The 13,727-nt window shown below is 45.9% G+C and overlaps 1 protein-coding gene across 3 annotated transcripts in view; it reads right to left on the bottom strand.

Annotated features, from left to right (window-relative positions):
* The window catches only part of RWDD3 (RWD domain containing 3), a 398,702-nt gene that overhangs the window by 177,315 nt on the left and 207,660 nt on the right, over nucleotides 1-13,727 (bottom strand). The window contains exon 3 of one of the 3 annotated variants that reach the window (XM_085601851.1): nucleotides 6,376-6,463. The exons of the other annotated variants lie outside the window; for them this stretch is intronic. Within the exon in view, the coding sequence (XP_085457977.1) occupies nucleotides 6,376-6,415 (40 nt within the window). The 5' untranslated portion in view covers nucleotides 6,416-6,463. The remainder of the gene's footprint in view (nucleotides 1-6,375; nucleotides 6,464-13,727) is intronic. 3 annotated transcript variants of the gene reach the window in all.

Here is a 13,727-nt window from a genome sequence, read left to right as displayed (position 1 = left end):
TTCTTAAAAGGGCGCCTTTGGGTTCCCCTGATGATCAAGATGATGTTTATCGTTTTGTGATTGATTTGACCGAAGTTAATAAAATAGTGGTTCCCCAGTTTCCAGTGGTGCCAGACATTACTACACTTTTGATAGTGATTCCTTCCACTGCTAAATTCTTTTCTGTCATTGATTTGAAAAATGCGTTCTTCAGTATTCCTATCCATTCAGATAGCTGTTTGGGTTCACCCTAGCTGAAAGGAGCTTTAGGTTCTGTCGAGCTCCTCAGGGCAATACTGAGAGTTCAAGTATTTACAGCCAGGCTTTAAAGAGTCAGTTGGATTCCCTTTCGCTTCCCGCAGGTAATGTATTGGTGCAGTATGTTGATGATCTCTTTATAGCTTCTGATACTGAACAAGGTTGCAAAGATAGTACAGTTAAATTGTTGTTGCATTTGGCTCATCTTGGATATAAGGTTTCTCTTTCTAAATTTCAGAATTGTCGACATGAGGTCACCTATTTAGGTCACCTACTGTCGAAGGAGGGTTGGAGGTTGACCCCTGAGCGCATCAGTACCATTATAGATATCACGTTCTGCTGTCAGCAGTGAATACCCAACCATTCTTTATTAATGAAACCCTTGTTTGCTCTAACAACGAAAGAAGTGCATGAGACTCTGCCTTGGATGCCTGAATGTCAGCAGTCTTTTGAGCAATTGAAAACTGCACTTTGCTTAGCTCCAGTACTTGGCACTCCTAATTACAGCAAATCGTTTGTGTTGTACATCCATGAGATGGCTGGTTGTGCGCTTTCTGTTCTAACACAAAAATTTGGAGATAAGCAACAGCTGTGTACTTATTTCTCTGCTGTTATTGATCCAGTCGCGAGAGCCCTCCCGAGTTGTCTAAGAGCGGTCGCGGCTGTGGCCACTTCGATCTGACAATCAGCTGGACTTGTACTGGATACTGATCTCACAGTCATGGTACCCCATTCTGTGGACACACGTCTGAATAAGACGAAGACACAGCACCTCACCAGTGCACGTCTTACTGGCTATGAATTGACATTGTTTTCTAAACATATTACGATCAAAAGATGTGCTACTCTGAATCCAGCCACGTTACTGCCCCTCCCTTCCGACAGTGATGAAGTTGACAAACATGATTGTATCTTCCGGTAGAAGAGACGAAAGGATGGGTAGACTTGACTGATGTTCCCTTATCTGACCCACAAGGGAAACTATATGTTGATGGCTCTTGTTTTAAATTACCAGATGGCACTACTACTGCTGCTTATGCTATTACCACGCAGTGAAAAGTTGTAGAGACATCCCGTGTTCCTTATCAGTCAGCGTAAGCTGCCGAGTTAGTTGCTCTAATTTGAGCTTGTGAATTGAGTGAGGGATTGGTTGCCAACATTTATACTGACAGCCAGTACGCTTTCGGGGCCGCGCATAATTTTGGGTGACTCTGGGCTGAGAGGGTTTCTCACCTCCCAATGCACCAAAATCCAGCATGGGCACCTTATATTGAGATTTCTATCTGCTTTGGCACGCCCTAAGAAGTTGGCCATAGTAAAGTGTAGCGCCCACAATGATGTAAGTAAGGGAAATGCCTTTGCAGATCAGACCGCTAAGGAGACGGCACGGACAAAGATGAAAATAATGTTTTTAGCAGGTCCGGCGAGGTGGGTGCCTGTGGTTGTCATGTTTAAGGTTACTTTTGAGAATGTAAAGTAGATACAAAGCGAGGCCACAGTAGAAGAATTAGTAGTGTGGCAGGAAAGTACAGCACAATTGAATGATGAGGGCTGTTGGATTGAGTAGGCAGGAAAGCAAAGATGGATGTTGCCCGATGCATATGTTCTTCCTGAAGTTACGATGGCCCATGGTCCAGCTCACATCAGTGCGAAGGGTATCTGTAAACTGTTAGATCCTATATGGCAGAATGATAATATCCCTAAGACAGCCACACATTTAGTGAAGTATTGTATGGTGTGCATGATGCATAATCCTGGAAAGGTACCTCGACACCGCCTGGTAACTTTGCACCCCCCACTTTCCCTTTTGAAGTACTTCAGATGGACTATATAGAATTAGAGAGATGCAGTAATCTGAAGTATGTTTTAGTGATTGTATGTGCATTCAGTAAATGGGTTGAGGCTTATCCCACTAAAGATAATACAGCTATTACGACTGTGAAGGTACTCCTGAAGGAGTTCTTTCCTAGTTTTAGTCTGCCCCGTTTGATTTGGAGTGATAACGGCAGTCATTTTAATGCAAAGGTGATTCAATTAAGTTGTGATGGTTTGCACGTGAGGCAATAGTTCCATGCTGCTAATCATCCACAGTCAGCAGGTTTGGTTGAGAAGTACAATGGTACTCTCAAGCTCAAACTGGCAAAAATTTGTGAGACTACAGGGTTGAAGTGGCCAGATGCCTTACCGTTAACTCTTTTGTCAACAAGAATGACAGCACATTTTAAAACAGGATTGTCACTGTATGAGGTTGTGTTTAGACGCCCATTGGTGATTGATTATCTTGGTCACTTAACTGAAAGTTTGCGTTCTATTCACCAACAGGTCCAGGAAGCCCTGCCAGCTACACCAGAGGGGACCGGAGCCGCGATGGAAGAGACCAGACCAGGTCCTTTTAGTAACACGCACTGCAGTCAAGGTCGCTGGCCATAAGAACTGGATTCAAGCGATCCTTTGTCGCAGAATCCCTTTGCCCTACGACCAGTGGGTGAAATATGGAATAGGGGACTTTGAGTGCGAGACGGTGCCTCGGTTTGTCCCTTTTAGAGATGCAAGGTTGACCTGGACGTAAACAGACAAAGAAAATAATGATGTACTGAATGCAGCTGTTCCTCCGGAAATACGAGCTATCCATGAGCTATCCAGGAGCCTCTCTTTGTTGATCCTTCTGTGCCTGGAGTCACTAGGTACAATTTGTGCCCTCGGCAGGGGGACGGTCCACCAAAAGAAAAGAAAGATTAGTTAGGGATGGACTGTGCAAGTTAGGCTGTACTTTGCTATAGTATCAACGAGGTTAGTTTAGGGTGATGAGAGTTTCATACACTGTTTGAGTATTGGACATGATAGAGCTAAGTATCCCTTGGGGGACATATTATCCTGGTCGACGTGTGAAACAAGCTTTGGACAGAGCAAGCTCCACCACCTCTGCTCAAGAGTGCCAATGTTTTGCTGAACAATAGGAGCCTGTACCATGTGATTTTGCTATTGATCATATTATGTGGAGTATCATGGGTTTTTGCTAAACGATCAAGGTGTACCCTTACGTAGTAAGGATAAGGTTGTTCCTCAAGTCCGCAAGAAATGGTTGGCCCCAAGCAATGTGTTTCTAGATACACAGAAGAGATTCTTTGGAGGAGGTACTGCTTGTTACCCTACTGAATATGTCACTAGCCTATGGACAGCATATACACTGTCAATTGTCATTTATACTTATACCCAGCCCCCTGACTTCTTAGAAGTGCAAGGAGTATTTGGGTGTGGTTATCCAAGTCCTTGTCTATATCATAGAAATCCACGAGGCATGGCTTATCCAGGGTGTGATAATAACACTTACTGCGACAACTTTTATATGGAGAAACAGAATGTCACTTTAGTAGGTTACCACTATAAGGAGTTAACAGTTCCCCGTGAAGCTGGTTATTACTCTGCATGTTGTTCAATTGTCAACTTTACTGACCTTATCTTCTATCTCTTCCTTAGTAATTTTCTGTAACGGCAAGTACTGTTTCGTGAGTCCAAAGGACCCTAGTACCTTAGGGTGGAATTCCCGATATTCTGCTGTGGAATATGATAGACTGATTCATGCACACCCAGGTTTATTCTTTCTGTCGAGTGGAAAGTATTTGAATATTCATAAAGTTACAAATGATGTGGCACTTGGGATGGTACTGCCTTTGGGTGTACCTTGCAAACATGCGAAGCCTAAAATAAGATGGGTGAAAAGAACGTTGACCAAAGAGTTCTGTGAAGGAGTGACAGATCTCGAAGTCAATGATTACAGTAATGGTATTACTTTTGTATATATTATTTCCTCCATAATTACATTTGGTGGTACTGCTATGGCCAGGGGTGAGAAAGCTAGGAATATTTTGTATGCAAGCTACAAATATTGTCTAACTCCACAGTAGCCACTTTGTGTGACATAACCACCCAGTTGGAAAGTATTTAAATATATTCTGAGCAGACTAGATATGCTGTCGATTTCATCCTAGCTAAAAGTGGTGGTGTGCGCGTGGTAGTAGGAGACCAGTGTATAGTTGGGATCACCAATATAGAAAAGAATATAATACAACACATTTTAGACATACTAGAGAATGTTTAAGGAATGGAGAGTGGGAACTGGTCTCAGTCTCTGTTTGGCAGCTGGGGTTGGATCCTTGAAAGGGTAATTTATTTTATTGTGATTTTGGTCTCTTGCTGTGTCCTTGTCCAATGCCTTCCCCTCTGTTGTTCCTATTGCACCACCCTTCTCACTCCTCAGAGCAAAATATCGATCAAGATACCAATGCTACAATTATGATCCCGAAAGAAATTGATGACTTTATGCAGATAGATGAGGGCATCCCTTCTTACAATCTCCCTTCCTGACGCTGACAGTATGGAATGTTCCTAAAAAGGTCACCTATGCTCTCATTGATTTATGTCTTTTTTGTTATTGTTAGAAAATGTTTAGCTCATGCTAAAAGGAGGATCCGTTAGAATAGAGAAATTCATGTTTAAGCTTTGTTTTATGTAAGTTAGCATTTGTGGCGCCATTTTCTATGATGGTGCCATTTTGAGTCATAATCAAAACTAATTCTCCATGGATTTTGAGAAAAGGCCTCTGTTAAGTTTCAGTTCCCAGAGGTTGGGGTTTGCTTCACGAATGAATAGACTGTTCTTATTAGCACATACCTTTCTAGCTAGATAGAAGCCTTCTCCCACTTGTCTAGCGGCGGGCACGGACAGAACGATCTTGAGTAGTAGATAGTGAGTGCTCGGCCTTAGAATCAAAACTTATCCTCTGTACTTTTGATCAGTTGCAGCTGTGTGGAAAATTCCACGGTGGGCGTGCCTTCATTGGGTTCCGAATGTACATAATGTATCTTTATGCTTGATGATGTTAGTCCCTCTGCAGCACTCCTAGCGACTGGGCAGATTGGGCTCCATTCGGAGTGTACCTGAAATAAACAGATATTGGTTTGTATTCTCTACTGTCTGAATGACTTCATTGGTATGGAAGGCTGAGAGATGGTCTTGTGTGACCCAGGTGACCCTAATTCGGGACACTTTCTTCAAGGGAGGACATGTACTGGTGTGTTTTACATGTCCTGATAGTGAAATACTGCTGTTTTCGTTTATCAATATTGCAAGGACTAGCCCTCCCATAAGCTAACATTGGAGCTGACTTGTAAACTTTTAGAAGTGTAACTTTCCATTGGGAATAGCTAGAGATTTAGAGTTTAGGTTCCCTGAACTCAGAATTTAATAACACACCACACTGAACTCAGAATTGAATAACACACCTTGTAGTAAATGTAGTTTTTAAGCTGTGTGTTTGAAAAGCCCACTTTTAGGAAGTAGGCATGTTCTTGCTTAACCATCCTGTATGCCTCTGCCTGCTTTTGGATTCGGTGTCTGCAGTGAATGCACAAACATCCTCTGTCAGTCTTAACCCAGACACTCACACAAAGGTATCTAAGGTGTGCCCTGCATATGCTAATGGGCCATCCAGGGCTGGAGTGATGGGAGGAGTTGTCACTGACACCTGAGTATGCTGTGGCTTCCTTGCACAATGCTGTTTCCACCACCTGGAGTGTAGCTGGACCAGGGAGGACAGAACTGGTTTTACTGAGCAGGAGAGACTTTCTGAACAAAGAATCCAAAGGGAAAAAGGGGTATAGGTATTAAAACTAAAACCTCAGAACTTCAGATTACTCCTGGAACCAAAAGGAACCTATGCCAAGGATGAAGAGCTGTGACGAGGAGTACTGCCCCTTTGCTGTGTGTTGCTTTGCTTGGTTGGCCTGCAGTTGCAGCTTCTGCTAGTGAGAGGACAAAGACTTGACTTTGCTGTGAAACCTGCTTGTGAAGAATCTCCAAGAGCTTGTGTGTGCTTGCCTCCTGTTCTGAAGTCTCAGGGACACAAAGACTTCACCACAGCCTTCGTGGACTCCACTGCTGGGATATCTGACCTGCCTGGGGTGCATATTCCAGTTCTGGGCCCCTGGAGGTTGTTCCTGCTATAGAAATCTGTGAAAAACTAAAGAAACTGCAAAATTAATGCTTTGCTCCTCTTGTCGCTGTTTTATTCGATGCTATATTGTATGAGAGAAAATCCCAACGCACAGCCCTGTGCGGCTGAAGAAATCAACGCATTACCTGCCCGTGGCCCGGAAAGCTGCTGCACGCCGAGTTCCATGTACCGATCCCTGACGTCTGAGATCACCGACTCCGATGCCGTGCCCCGCTGTGCGAGTAAAAGAAAAGACACATCGCCGGTCAGACACATCGCACCTGTGAGTCAAATCCACGACAAAGTTGGGCTTTCAGTAAGAAATCGGCGCATCACCTTCCCTCACAGTAAGAAACCGTTGCGTCACCTCCTCTTCAGTATGGAATTGACACATCACCTGTTCTGCGTGGCAGTAAGGAACCGGCGCATCACCTCCCCTGCGAGTCAGGAACCCACGCATCACCTTTCCTTCATTTGTTTTGCTTTTGACGCATCCCAGATACTTTGCAACAAAAGTGGTGCATCCATAGTTTTCTATGGACACAACTGGTTTTACCTTTTAAAAAGTCATACTTTGATAGCTGTATGTTGGATTTTTATAATTTTGATCTTCTTTGGTACACATAAATCTACTTTATTTTTCTAAACTGGTGTGGTGTCCATTTTCACTGTGTTACTGTGTGTTATGTGCAATTGGTTTACACATTGCCTCTGAGATAAGCCTGACTGCTCGTGCTAGGCTACCAAGCAAATGAGCAGGGGTTATTTTAGACGTGTAACTCCCTTATCCTAACTAGAAGGAAGGGTCCATACTTTGACAGGATGCAAGTCACTGCCAACTAGAGACCTCCATTACTAACAGGCCCCAAAACTGTTCTGAGGTGACTCGAGCCCCTTCCAGTCCCGCTTATTTAACATTAATGAGCTCTCCTAAATGACTGATCAGCTCATCAGCAGCTGAGTTAATGCTTTGACTTTTGAAAGTGCTGCAGATATTCACTTCATTCTGGCGCAAGACATTTGTCTTGTGCAAAGGAGCTGTACCAGCGCTGTTGAATATATCCAAGCTGTCCTACTGTTCTTATTAGTACCGGTACTCTCTTTTGCACAGAGAAGTTCCAGTTCTGAAGACAAGAACATGTAGAAGTGCTGGTACTTAGTAGCTGTGAGTACTGGCCTCTTAAAGGCACTGTCCCTGACTGATAAGGTAAACAAAGTTCAAAAAGCCATGTTAAAAATGATTAAAGATGATTTAAATGATATTCTATTTCAATATAATTCTTGGCCTTTACAGAACCTTCAATCAACAAATCCCGTTCCAACCTTGCCACTTACCAATGATCTTGAAAAAAACCTGATATTGGGAGGGTTGGGCAGGGTCACGATAGCAGCAAGTAGGAGTTGGACAAATAAAAGTCATTCCTCTGAATACTGAAGGCCCTGTTCCTCCCCAGGCCTGTAGAGGTTGGGGCTGGAGAAGAATAGCCTGGGGGAAAGTTTGCTGTTCCCATTAATGGATGACTCCTCTGCTTTGGTCTGGTCTGATGGGGATGACTCCTGGCTCCTGTTGGTGCTTCACTCTATCTGTGGGAATCCAGTTGCAGCTGTGGTGGTAAGATAAGTGTGAAACCTGTTTTTTTCCAGCGGGTTTATCCCTAGACTTTTTTGCTTTTGGGCCTCCTGTTTTTGACCCTGTTTTGGTTGGTTTTATGACTCTGGGCACTTTACCACTGCTAATCAGTGCTAAAGTGCATATGCTCTCCATGTAAATTGTTATTACGGATTGGGGTTTCCATGATTGGCGTGTTTGACCTGCTACTAAGTCCCTAAAACAGTACACTGTGTGTGCCCAGGGCCTGCAAGTCAAATGCTGCTAGTCGGCCTGCAGCACTGATTGTGCTACCCACACAAACAGCCTTGCAAAAGGTTCTCAGACCTGCCATTGCAGTGTCTGTGCGCAGTTTAGTACTGCCATGTCGACCTGGCAAGTGCACCCACTTGCTAGGCCCTAACCTTCACTTTTCTTATATGTGAGTACCCCTAAGGTAGACCAAGGTACCCCTGTGGGCAGGATGCAGTGTCTGTGAAAGGCAGGACACATTTTGATGTGTGTAACATGTCCTGATAGTGGATTGCAGGGAATTTCGTTTTTCACTATTGAAAGGCTATCTGTCCCATAGGATAGAATGGGAGTTTATTTATAACATCTTATAAATATAATTTCACAATGGTACAAGATAGGAAGCTGAAGTTTAGTATGCCTGAACTCAGAATCCAAAGATGCATCTTTTAGTAAGGATGATTTTTACAGTCTGTTTGAAAATACCACTTTTAGAAAGTAGGTATTTTCTCGCTTAGCCATCCTGTGTGCCTCTGCTGGTTTGTAGATTGACTGTCTGGCTTCAGAGTGACAGGGGCTGGGAGTGTGCATTCACTGTAGACAGCAACTGGAGGGTTGAGGTGTGTCCTCACTTTCATGGATGAGTCAGAGCTGGGCTGAATAGACCTGGGCTGCAGTTGGAGTAGGGGGGGGAGGTTTCCTTTCACCTGAATGGGCCTGGTCTGCCTTACACAATGCTGTCTCCACCTCCTGCTGGGAAGCAGCACCAGAGAGGACAGAACTGGTTTTGACTAAGCAAAGAGCCTCTCTCACACCAGAGAACAAAGAAGAATGCTGTATAAATATTGGGGCCCAGACCCCAGAACTTTAGATTACTTCTGGAATTCAAGAGAAACCTCTGCCAATGAGAAGAGCTGGGAAAACTGAAGAAGAAGTACTGCCCCTTTGCTGTGTGCTGTCTGGGGTTGGCCTGCAGTAGCTGTTTCTGCCAAGGATAGGATAAAGAGTTTGCTGTGTGCTGTGTCTCCTGCTTGAGGAAGATCTCCAAGGGATTGAAGTAGAGCTGACCTCCTGTTTTGAAGTCTCAGGGACACAACAACTTCACCACCAGCTCCCTGAACTTCCTTGTTGTGAGTTCGACCTGCCTAGAGGTGCCAGTGACTGTGTTGCGCCATTCTCTGAAGTCCGAGATCACCGCACCAATTCCGACGCAGGCCCTGCTGGGCGGCTGCAAGAAGCAACGCATCGTGGGACCACGGCTGGAGAAGCCAACGCAGCGCCGTTGCCGCCGCATCGAGAACCGATGCATCCCTGATCCTCAGGCATCGCACTGGGGCACCCAGTCTACAAGAACGCCGGAGGCCGCAGTAAGAAACCGACACGTCACCTCCCCGTAAAGTAAGGAACCGACGCATCACCTCCCCTGCGTGGCAGTAAGGAACCACTGCATCACCTTCCGTGCAGTAAGGAACTGACGCATCACCTTCCCTGGGACTGTTTTTGTTTGTGATTGTGACGCATTCAAGGTACTTTATGTTGAAAGTGGTGCAACTATGGACCAGAACTGTTTCTACCTTTTAAAAGTCATATTTTGATAGCTGTATTGTGGATTTCTGTTGTTTTGGTCTTGTTGGGTTTAGATAAAGATTACTTATTTTACTAAACTGGTGTGGTGTTCATTTGTAGTGTTTTCACTGTATTACTGTATGTGTACACAAATGCTTTACACACTGCCTCTGAGATAAGCCTGTCTGCTCGTGCCAAGCTACCAAGGAGGTGAGTAGGGGTTATTTTACAAGTATATCCCCCCTTACCCTTACAAGGAAGAAGGGTCCCTACTTGGACAAATGTGCAAACCCATTGTTAACTGGAGACCTCCATTTCTAACAAAAAGGAAATACCACCCCTCTTTGCGCCACACCCAAGCTCCATTGATTTATTTAGCACGTCACGACGTCCGACGTCCATCCGATGATGGTTAAATTAATCTGCGCACAATATTAACTTGTGCACACTTTCACTTATTCATTGTAGTTTACACCAGTTGAGCATCTGTGCGCCCCTATGAAAGACGGCCCAATGCAAAGGCCGGCCCTAAATACAAGCAGGAACGAGGCAGGACGGATAGTGAGTGCACACACATGGGGGAATAGATGGAATCAAACAAACAGGGGTACACTGCATCTACTGATCGTGCACTGAAGACCACTTTTGAGATGTGAAGCGCTGACATGATCATGCACTGAAGAGCATTTTTGGGAAGTGAAGCGCTGAATGCAGTGTGCCCTAGGAATACCTCCACAACCAGAGCAGTGTCTTTAGGTCAAGTTCTACATATCAAGGGACACAACTGCACGTGCAGCGCTTGGCCACAGACAGTGCCCATTACATGAGTCATGTAATGCGAATCAAAAGATGAGAGCATAACTCTTATCTTGGAATCACGCCAGGAATGTAGGAAAACAACGGCACTCAAAGTGTGGGGAAGACTGGTCACCCATTTAAAAAAATAAAAAAGTAGTCCTGAAACAATTAATGAAAATGGCTGATACATATGTTAAAAAGTAATTGGGCTGTGCTCCCGGGGACGGCTAAGCGACAGAAAAGGCATGAAGTATGCATGTGCTTGACAAATGGGGAGAACGAAAAATGGAGCAACAATAGTTGCAGCAAATGGGAAGCGTATGGGTGGGCTGTAAGCCAACAAAGAGATATAGTATCCTCTTCTCGAGACAGTGCATGCATGCCCTCTAGAGCAGGGACCTAAAAAGCAGGAGCAAATGGTGAATTGTATAAAAACAGATGCACCAGCAAACTTCAATTCCTCTGGGTTATGTTCTCTGTTAGATCTGGGGGTCTCTAGTTGGCAGGGTAGGTACCACTGTCCAAGTAGGGACCCTTGCTTCTAGTCAGGGAAAGGGGGATACACTGTTAAGATAACCCCTGCTCACCCTCTAGGTAGCTTGGCCTGAGCAGTCTAGGCTATCAAAGGCAATGTGTAAAGTATTTGTACCAACACTCACAGTAACACATTGAAAATACCACAGATTTACTCCACACCAGTTTTAGAAAAATAAGGTATCTTTACTAAAAATTTCACAAGACCAAATACTACAGACAAACCAACATATAATTCAAAAGGTTACTTTAAAGATGGTTTAAGAGTTTGCAGAAAGTACTCCAGGATGTAAAAGTCAGTGTCCTGCGCAATGCGACTCTCAATGCACAAAATGCGACACTCTCGTGCCCAACAGTACCTGTAGTTGCGATAAGGTTCCCAAAAGCTAAAACAAGGAAGATGGCAAAGGCGATGCGATACTCCTGAGATCCTGGGGAGGCTTTGCAGCAGCCCTGCTTCACGCAGCAGAGGTGGATGCGCCGGCTCCGATCTGTAGGGGGAGGATGCGATGACTTTGGCCTTCGTTGCGTAGGTTTCTTGGGGGGAAGCTTCATGCACAGGTTCGATCCGACACTCTTCGATGTGGTGCGATGCGTGGCGCAGCGTTGCCTTCCGGCGCCGCAACTCTCGATGCGCCACGGAACGGGACTCTGCGTCGACGCACACGATGACTGGAGACTTTTCACGCACCGGCAGTGGTGCGGCTCGCAAACTGGTTCTGCGACGACCCTCGCAATGTCAGGAATCTTCACGCTTCGGGACAATGCTCGACGCACTCGGCGATGCGGGTACCCTGCGTGTTGCGATGGTGCCGCGATGACATTTTCCTCGCACTCTCGTTCTTGCGACACGCAATCGGATGATGCGTTGGGTACCAGTTACTCTTTTTCACGCTTCTGCTTCCCAGCTCCCAAAACACAGCAAAACTACCTCCTGAGGCCCCAAGACTGGGCAAGCACTCCAAGGCAGGTCAGAACTCCTTCAGCAGAGTTCCAGGGGAGCTGGTGGTGAAGTCCTTTTGTTCCTGGGACTTCTTAACAGGGAGCCAGCTCTTCTCAGGCCCTTGGAGATCAGAATCAAAAGAAGGGGACACAGCAAAGTCCTTCCCCTCTCCTTGGCAGCAAAGCAAAACAGCAAGCCGGCAGTCTCCTCCTCTTCAGTCCTTTTCAGCTTTCTCCTTGGCAGAGGTTTCTTCTTAGTTCCAAAGTGATCTAAAGTTTTAGGTGTCTGGGGTCCTCTTCTTATACCCCTCCAAGTCTTTGTCTCTCTTTGTTCCAGTGGGGGGATTCCCCTGCTCAAACCGGTTCCTGGGTGTGCTCTGCTCTGGAGCACCTGGTTCCTTTCAGAGTGAGGGGCAGGGTCGTTAGACGCTCAGCAGGAGGTGGAGCCTTCTTTGTGCCAGCAGAGGCAGAGTCCTCAGCCTGGCCATCAGGGGGTGGAGCCAGCTTTGTGCTGGCAGGGGCAGCCCTATTCAAACCCAGGGACTACTCCTCCCACCCATCTAAATCAGATCTCCCTATTCACCCTGCTGCTGACTCATCCAGGCCCCTGGAGCCACCTGGCCCATCACATGACACCAGTCAGCCAACCAGCACACAGGCACACAGGAAGGTTAAACAGGAGAATAGCTACTTTCTAAAAAGTGCTATTCTCACACAGTGAATTTAAAAACCATCTTGCTAAAAAGATGTATAATTAAATTCTGAACACAGAGATACCAAACTTGGATTTTCTATCTTGCCATTATGGGAAGATAGGCATGTAAACAGCCTTCCCCATTCTATCCTATGGGCAAGATAGCCTCTCAGCAGTGAAAAACGAAAATGGTTGTAATTCACTACCAGGGCATGTTACACACCTCAGTACATGCCCTACCTTTCATATACACTGCACCCAGCCCAGGGGGGTACCAAGGGCCACCATAGGGATGCCTGACATGTATAGAAAGGGAAGGATAAGGCCTGGTCAGGGGGTGCACTGGCCAGGTCGACATGGCAGTCCTGGACTGCACATAGGCACTACAAACAGGCCTAAGACATCATTTTAGCGCTACTCCTGTGGGTGGCACAATCAGTGCTGCAGCCCACTAGTAGCATTTGAATCACCAGCCCTGGCACACGCAGTGCACTTTACTAGGGGCTAACAGGTGAAACAAATATACCAATCATGGATAACCAATCAATATAACAATTTATACAGAGAGCATATGCACTTTAGCACTGATCAGCAGTGGTAAAGTGCTCAGAGTCCTATTGCCAACAACCACGGGTCAGAAAAAAATAAAGGAGGAAGAAGCAAAAAGTTTGGGGATAACCCTGCAAAAAGGGCCGTTTCCAACACAACCTCCTTCCAGCCTAAAGCCAGGGTACACCAAGCGATACCTCGATGGGATTCCCTGCTTAGCGCGATAGAACACGGAAACTGGCCCAAACAGCAGGGCACTATTCCTGTTCTACGCCTTCCTGAACCCGGTTGGATCTCTCCATCCATACTCTCAGGGTCCACTACGCCAACCCATGTGGAACCCTTCTCTTCAGCTGTGGACACCACCTGTGCAGCACCTAGCCTTAACTTGCTCACAGGTGTGTCCCAACAGACAGACAGCAAGCCGCAGTGACCAGTGACAGTGGTCAGGGATGAGACCCAGGCCTTATGCCTCTCGGGGCCCTCAAACCTCTGTGGCATCAGAAGGTGGGGGGCAGTAGCCCCAGGTGCTGGGCACCCTTTGTCCACTTCCTTTCCTGTCAGGTCGGGTCTGA

Source organism: Triturus cristatus, chromosome 4_2 (genome assembly GCF_964204655.1).
Source record: "Triturus cristatus chromosome 4_2, aTriCri1.1, whole genome shotgun sequence".
Taxonomy (NCBI): Eukaryota; Metazoa; Chordata; class Amphibia; order Caudata; family Salamandridae; genus Triturus; species Triturus cristatus.
The sequence above is the reverse complement of the archived record's forward strand: the minus strand, read 5'-3'. Positions and strand labels throughout refer to the sequence as shown.